The following is an 8458-nucleotide window of genomic DNA, read 5'->3' on the forward strand; positions in this document are numbered from 1 at the left end:
CTTGGCTACCGCCTCCACTGCTACCTGACTAGACGAAGGGAGTGACGGAGAAGCCAGTGCCCCCCCCCACCCCCACGCACACTCACACATAATGCTGTGAATAAATTAACTAGTTTACCACCATTCTGTTTATAAATATGTACTAATTATTATAATTAGTACAAGCTGTTGCAGTCTGTAACTTATCTATCTATCTATCTATCTATCTATCTATCTAATAAGAAAAAGCAAAATCTGGGAGAACCCAAATCTTTTTGGTGAAGTAGATAAATCCCGTTTCCGACAGGAATTCGAAAGTGGCGAAAACATGAATGTTTGGTCTACTAAGAGCCATTATTTTAATGTATGTTGTGTGTGTGTGTGTGTGTGTGTGTATGTATTTATGTATGTGTGTCAATATGTGTTTATATATGTGTGTCTGTTTATATATATGTAAGCACACCCATACACCCAGTCTGAACCTTTCCCCATCCCTATTATTTTATCGTTTCTCAGTGTATTGATAAAACCAACAAAATATTTGTTGTTATTTCTCTTTATCCAAGTTGTCGATGGCGGCGGTGGTGTCGGGGAGGCTATTCTTAACAATTTCCTGTGTCAGCTTGTTTGATTGTCATGATATATTATAGTAAAGAGATAACACTTAACCAATGCAGCAAGCACCCACACACCCCACCTCACTACTTCACTACATCTGACCCCACACCACAACACTATGCCTTCTATCAGTACTGCCCTATATCCCCTACAATACAGTACTACACATCTAACCACAACCTACTCCACCATGCTACACCACTTCCCATCACACTAGACCAAACCACAGTTTCTTTACCCTACACCATACACCACCCCCACAATGCTACACTTACCCCACCACTCTACACTAGACCCCAGTCCAATTCTTCCAAATTTTTCTTTTGTATTTTTGTTAGTTACCAAAGATGTTTTTTTTTTACTTGCTCATTTATTCTTAAATTTTCAATGGTGGAGACAGTTTTAAACATCTGAGTTGTAAATTTCTTCTTCATATTTTGACTTTAAAATGTTTAACTGCACGTGACTCCCCTGTCTCCTCATATACTTCAATGTCATTGGTTCAGTATCAGCTGGTATTAGTCTTGTTTGTATCAACAGCCCTTAAAGTGTGACCTAACTATATTGCACAAGTCTTTGCAAACAATTAAACATACAAATATTTATTTTATTACAAATGTTTCTGTTGGTAAATATTCAATGCCAGTATTATCTCTCTATCTCTGTTGGCTCTTTTTAAAATCTTAAATATTTGGCAATTTAAAAAATTTCTTTTTTTCCTTTTTATCCTCAGATTACGCAATAAGAATGGGGGAAATGCAGTTTTCCATTTCCAATATCCACTATGAACCACTGAAGTGGACAGGTAGTCCAAACCAGAACTCTCCTCATCTGACAATGCAGCCCTCTTATCTCAACTGGGAACCTTACCCAACTACACAGGAAAGGGCCACATCTTACGAGAAACGGTATAACACTCTGGAGAGTGTTCTCTTGGGCCAAGTTCCTGCCAGTTATTCCCATTTAACTACCTCACCTCACCTATCCTCATCACCATCAAATTCTTCATCTTGCTCTACATCACCCTCGCCAACAGCATTTTCAGATCGTTCTTTCTCAGCCAGTCCTTCTTGTTACTCTACTGGTCAATCATTTTATCATAAATCTGATGTTTCTCGCTCTTCAGCATCAAGTCCATCAGGTTACCAATCGGAACCAATGGATTTATCTTGTAAAGGCTTTTCTTCATCTGCATCTTCAATTTGTTCGACAGGAAGTAGGAAATCTATTTGTAGTGACAGCTCTGGCTATGGAGGAGAGGAACACCAACTCGAAGATGGTACATTTCCATTAACATATCAATATACACATGACAATGGTAGAACAACGGATCCTTCACTCCTTTCCTCCTGTGGTACCACATACATGTCAGTGGATCAGCAGGCCATGCAAATGGCAAATTCTTCAATAAATCAACCTCTAAGAAGCAGACATTCTCCAATCCAGTTTCTCAGTGATACTTCAATTCAACAGCGACAATCTCCTATCGAAAATCACTTATCAACAGTCCCCCCATTACATCAACAGCAGCAGCAGCAGCAACATCAACTATTAGATGTACCACACCATAGTTCACAACAACAGTCTTCAAGTGTCCAGAGCAGTGACATGTCTATGGAAATTCAACACAGCCTTGCTATGCAGGGTCACTCTTCACATAAGAAAGACTCATGTAATAACTCACCAAGCAGACACTGCATCTCTCCGAGATTAGTATTACATCATAATTCATTGACTGGCCACCAAGATGAGCATCGGTCACCTTGGCAATCTACTTCCCAGCCTCAGCTATCTCAGCAGTCTCTGCAGAATAGCGATTCTTATCAAGCTGGTATTGATAGCCGTCCATCTCCACCGCTCCAGAACCAATCTTCAACCCAATCAAAAAATGGACATTCACTCTTGCGAGATCTTCTCAGTTGTGGTCGAAATGATTCCAAACAAAATAAAATGTCATTATCGTCCTCATCAGACTTTTCTTCCATTTCTTCATCAAATTCTTCCTCAAATGATGATACTTTGCCACAAGAAAAAGAAACTAAAATAGAATATGATGGTTCGAAAGATTACTTATTGTCTAGCACAGCTCGTGTCACCCTGGCCAAAAAAAATCTTCTGCCAATCAGCGCCCGTGTCACTGAATGGCTTTACAAAATGGTCAAGTTTGCTAAAGAAATTCCTCAATTTATGAAGCTTCCCAACAACGACCGCCTAACGCTCATCTTGAACTCATGGACTCGTATGCTGTTAATGCATATGGCTGAGAATAACTTCCAGTTTGCTGTTACGCCTCTTCCATCATCTCCAGCCCATGACCACGAGGTTCCAGCGTCTGATGAACCAACCATGAAGTCTGTTGAAAGCATACAGAGCATCATACGCAAATGCCAGTGTATGAACTTGGATAGTTCTGAATACAAATACTTAAGGATGTTGGTGCTTTTCAATGCTGGTTAGTACCATTTACTTTTAAATGACTGTGTGCATGTACACGTGGGTGCATCTACACTTGAATGCATGTGTTAGTCTATGGATGCATGTTTGTGTTCTCAGGCAATGCTCTCAATGAGAAACAAACTAGGCTGTATCTGTATATATGCTCTCTTGATGATTTGTTAATGTGTGCCATTTAGGGTGTTTTTTTACTACAGCCCCAGACCAACAAATGCCATGTAAGGGAATTTGATAGATGGAAACTGCATGAAGCCAGCTGAAAGCATGCTAGTGTACAAAGCAACATGCTGTTTTCCATTATTTAGTGGTGCTGCTGCTAAAAAGCATTCAGTACATCATGTAAGTAGCTGGTAATAACAAATAAAATTGAGTAGTGACGATCTGATACGAGAGGAGCCTTTACTCTTGAAAACAGCAAGACAGCCTTTACAGTGATGGGCACTCTCTTTAATGGTTAGTGTTAGAAAGGGGAGGAACCATGTCAAAACTGAGACACTGGAGCAAAACGTCCTCTAAGCTGTTGGCTCCTATTGAAATGTTCAATGGTCATTATAACTTCTTACTCTGTGCTTTTAGGTATGTGCAGTATAAAGAGAATCTTTACTTCAAGACAAGTATCAGTTGGCAACAGAAAAAGCATTTGACAATAAAGTCCAGCTTCTAATAACTCCAGTCTGAACAATTCTAATCTAGAAAAACAAATGTTAAATCCACAATATATGTATGTAAGTGTGAATGTTCATATTTATATTCATATATATATATATATATATTTATACTTGAATATATATCATCATTTAACATCTGCTTTCCATGCTCGCATGGGTTATATATATATATAACTACATGGTTCTGGCTTCAGTCTCACTGCAAGGCACCTTGGGCAAGAGTCTTCTTCTATAGACTCAGGCTGCCCAAAGCTTTGTGAGAAGATTTGGTAAACAGAAACTGAAACTCGTCATATATATGTGTGTGTGTGTATATATATATATATATATATATGCATGTATATTTATTTATATGCATGTCTGTGTGTGTGTGTGTGTGTGTGTGAGTACATGACTGTTACAGAACAGATGGTGGAGGTCTCTCTGGTAAGAATATAATTAAAAATGTCTCAATGCTTAGATGTATGTTGCTTTGCAGATATCCTTTTATTGCGAGAAAATGTTGCTCACAACTAACTTAAACTCAGTGCATAATTGTAGATCGCCATTTATATTCATCTTGCCCCTTTTGCCCATACTGTAATGTCCTAAAGCACTCCTGGTGTTGTGATCACATATGCATTGAAATTTCCAAGGAGCAACATTTTATATGCTCAGGGAATAGATGTTGTACACTCTTATAAATCATGGTAAAACATCATGTGATTGATTCCTGACTGCTATCCCTAGTAGGACCATGTACTGAAATGCCAGTCATGCATTGTCCCCATGATAGCGGAATCCTCAGGTGCATAATTTACAGGGAACTGACCAGAAGGAAAAGATAACATCGTAAACCAAGAAGTGATTTAAAGATGTTAGAAAAGACAATTTTAAAGCTTCTATCTTAGATTTGGATAACATGACTGAAAGCTATGCATCACAGGGAAAAGGTTGTGGAAGTCTTACTTAAAGATCTTCTTCAAGACCTGTAAATGCCATGTGGCATGCTTGCATGTTGCCTAGACTTGGTTTGATGTGAAATAATGATGCAAAGGACTGCAAAAGTCAACAGAACTGAAACTGATAGATGTGATGTCTATGAGTGAATGCTTCAATGCAGCACACGGCTCTGTTCATTCACTCCACAAGCAAGACTCAAGTGCAGTACCTGCAGAACTCTCCAGCTGGAATTGAAGTGCAATGTGTGTGTGTGGGCGATTTCTTCTCAAGAGCTGGATTAGTCACACATAAATTCACATGAGCTAGGAAGAGATAAACCAACTTGCAAGATGGTTTTGCTGCCACATCCTCTTTGACAACATTTGTAATGAATGTAGCTTAATTTGTAAGTCAGCTAGTGACCTAACCATGAGATCACAACTCAACTGGTGACATCAGGAAACAGATAATTCAAGGGTTATATCTGTGAATGTTCTTGCTGGGTTGAAGAGCCACCTACATTCACATGGATGTGTGAAAGCATGGTGCTCTTCTGATAAGGAGTAATTGGGATGTAGTTACATATATATGTGTGTGTGTGTGTGTGTGTGTGTGTGTGTGTGCATATATATATATATATATATATGTATATAGTTGTATATAGTTGTGTGTGTGTATACATATATGTATATATATATATATATGTGTGTGCATGTATGTATTCTTATATCCATATCTGTACATACACAAAAGCACATTAATATTCAAGGGGCTTCTTTCAGTTTCCCTCTACCAATCCACTCACAAGGCTTTGTTTGGCCTGAGGCTATAATGCAAGATACTACCCGAAGATTGGGAAGCAAACTTCTTATCACTCTGCCATGCCTGTGCCTGTAGCAAAGTGTGTGTGTCTGAGAGAGAGAGCAGGCCTTTTGGATTACCGATGAATCCAGTTCTGACACCAGTGTATACCGTTGTAAAATCAGATAGTGATTGTGTTGATTATTAGCAAACATTTCTAAAATACTAAGTTTCTCTGATCTGTGAATTGATTGAGTGAATGGTTTTTACTGTACCTACCAAGTTCATTGCTTTCTTTCATATGTGTGATGTCTGGTGTTTCTGTGTATTAGCCATGATTCTACCACTTTTCCATATTGTATTATTAATATTCTGTTGTTTTGTCACCTTTCAGGTTATGTTGGATTAGAGATGGCTTCCATTGTCGATAGCATGAACAGCTGTATTCAACAAAGACTCCAGCAACATATCAACACCAAACACCCACGGGACCACATCAGATTTTCACGGGTTCTTATGAGTCTCCCTTCTTTGTATGGCATCAATTGTAAAATGGTAGACAATTTGTTTTGCCGTTATATTCATGGCAAAACTGATGTGGAAGTCTTACTGAAAGATCTTCTTCAAGACCTGTGAATTCACTGTAGCATGCTTGCGTGCTGCCTAGAAGTTGGATTGATGTGAAACAACCATGCAAAGGACTGCAGAAGTCAACAGAACTGAAACTAATTCCATCAAAGAAAGACATTATGAAAGCTATCAAGAGTATACTGCTGATATTGCTGTTAGTGCCATCTATCTGGGTTGATTGTTGGCAAAGAAACGGAGAAGAAATGTTGGAGGAAAAAGAAGCTTTCATATCATTGAGAAAGCAGGAAATTCGGATAGTAAATGTGCTGATTCTAAGAACTTACATTTCTTTTGGTTAACATTGGCAGGAAAATTCCCTCTGTTACTGCAATGGTTGACATTCAGAGAAAGATGTGCAAAGCAATATGGAGAGAGGAGAGCACCATTGTGCATTTGAAGTAGCACAAGTGTGTGCTTGAGAGCTAACACAGCGCCGTGATACAGATTGTGCAGGTATTAGACAGTAAAATGTCTAAATAGAAACTAATTTATAAAAGATTGTGGAACAAATATATAAATGGACTGACTTGTGATTCCATTGGCAAATAGAACGACTGTGGTAACAGATGGGCCAAAATGAAGTTAGAACCAAACTTGGGATTATAGACTTGCAGACTCAAAAGTGACTATAATGAATCCCATCCCTTGTTCATGTTTTTCAATGTGTTGCCATATGTGCACTATAAACTGCAATTTATGTATTTTGTGTGTATATATGTATGTGTGAGTGAGTGTATGTATGTATATATATATATATATGTATGTGTATGTATGTATATATATATGTATGTGTATGTATATATATATATATATATATTGTGTATATGCATGTGGCTATGTAATTGTGAAAGAAAAAGCCTGTATGCAAATTTCATTGTGAAGGATCAACAAAACCAGAAGTTGAGATGGAACAATAAAACACAATGAGTGTTAAAGCATCTAAAGACCTAAATTTTATTTGGTAGGGGTCCAAAATAATAAGTCCCATACACACACACACACAAACCTCTTTCTTTGTAATTATACTGTTGAAGGGAGACACTTGGAGAATGGTTAAAATAACTTTTAATATTACTATTTATTTTTTCTATTTATAGTAGAATTTGCACACGCACACACGCACACGCACACACGCACACACACACACACACGCACACACACACACACACACACACACACACACTCTCTCTCTCTCACATTCACGCACACAATTATTATGAGGTCACTATATGCAAACATTGACAGTTATAAAATTCTGTGAGGGAATTTCAATTTAAGAAATTCTTGGACTTCATGGTCTTTTATGCTACATGCACAAGTGACTGTTGTGATTTGCTGTATCTTCATATCTGAGGAACCACATCTACCTTTGGTTTTGGTTGTGACAATATCCTGTATTTTGGAGTTGTGACCACCACAGGAAAAGAAAAGCTACACAACCAAGCTTCATACGTAATATACTATATATATATATATGTGTGTGTGTATATGTATATATATATGTGCATATACATACACAATTGTACACATGCATACACTTGATATTTTTTTTTATTTTTTTATTTTTTTTTTTTTTAGAAGTTTTAAGAAACTACAATTTTCTGAGCAGAAACCAGAATGCCTTAACATATTTGGTTTTCAGGGATCTTAAAATGTCTTTCTTGTTTTTAAGAAAATAGCTTCTCCAGTGTCGTTGACAGCTGGATTGCTATCAACAGCTGGTTGTATGTTTGTAAAACTATTTGCTTGTGTGGATGACACGGCATATTGTGATAAACCTGTAGTGTCACTTGGAGTGGACCAACTGCTGAACAACGGTGGCCAAACTACTAAGATGACCATATTCAACAAAGGGCAGGAAGATATGTTGAACTCTTAACAAGAATATCTTAATTATTATTTTTTCTTCATTAGGGTTATTTATCATTTTTTGTATATAATAATTGTCTTGTTTGGGTAATTGAATCATTAAACAAATTTCAGTTCCCAGTGAGAAAATGCAAAACATTTCATATAAGTTGCCAGTGCCCTTAGGAAAAGCATGATTGTCATACTCCTGTATCCCTCCCCTATAAGTCTGAGACGTCATGCCTATGTAAGAAGTGATTATTTTATAAATATTCAGGACAGAAACCCAGTGGTACACGTTTTTATTTGAATTATTTAATTGAAATTTTTCCAAGGTGAGACATCTAGGTTGGCCTCATAGCTTTATAGGATGTGAACACTATTTACACAGACTGACTACATGCAACTCATGGTACCACATATGCAGGGAACGTGTACCCCAGTTTAGCCACCTCTATTCATGGCTCCTGAAAGAACCAAAACATTTTCCAGATTGTAAAGGGATGTCATATATATATATATATATATATATATATATA

At 37.5% G+C, this 8458-nt stretch overlaps 1 protein-coding gene across 1 annotated transcript in view; it reads left to right on the forward strand.

The window, feature by feature from the left end:
• The window catches only part of LOC106870945 (putative uncharacterized protein DDB_G0288537), an 11353-nt gene extending 3149 nt beyond the window's left edge, over positions 1-8204 (forward strand). The window contains exons 2-3 of the mRNA XM_014917187.2: positions 1331-3049; positions 5836-8204. Coding sequence (XP_014772673.1) covers positions 1345-3049; positions 5836-6077 — 1947 coding nt within the window. The 5' untranslated portion in view covers positions 1331-1344 and the 3' untranslated portion in view covers positions 6078-8204. The remainder of the gene's footprint in view (positions 1-1330; positions 3050-5835) is intronic.
• The last annotated feature ends 254 nt before the right edge of the window (positions 8205-8458 follow it).

This window comes from Octopus bimaculoides, chromosome 12 (genome assembly GCF_001194135.2).
Source record: "Octopus bimaculoides isolate UCB-OBI-ISO-001 chromosome 12, ASM119413v2, whole genome shotgun sequence".
Classification (NCBI taxonomy): Eukaryota; Metazoa; Mollusca; class Cephalopoda; order Octopoda; family Octopodidae; genus Octopus; species Octopus bimaculoides.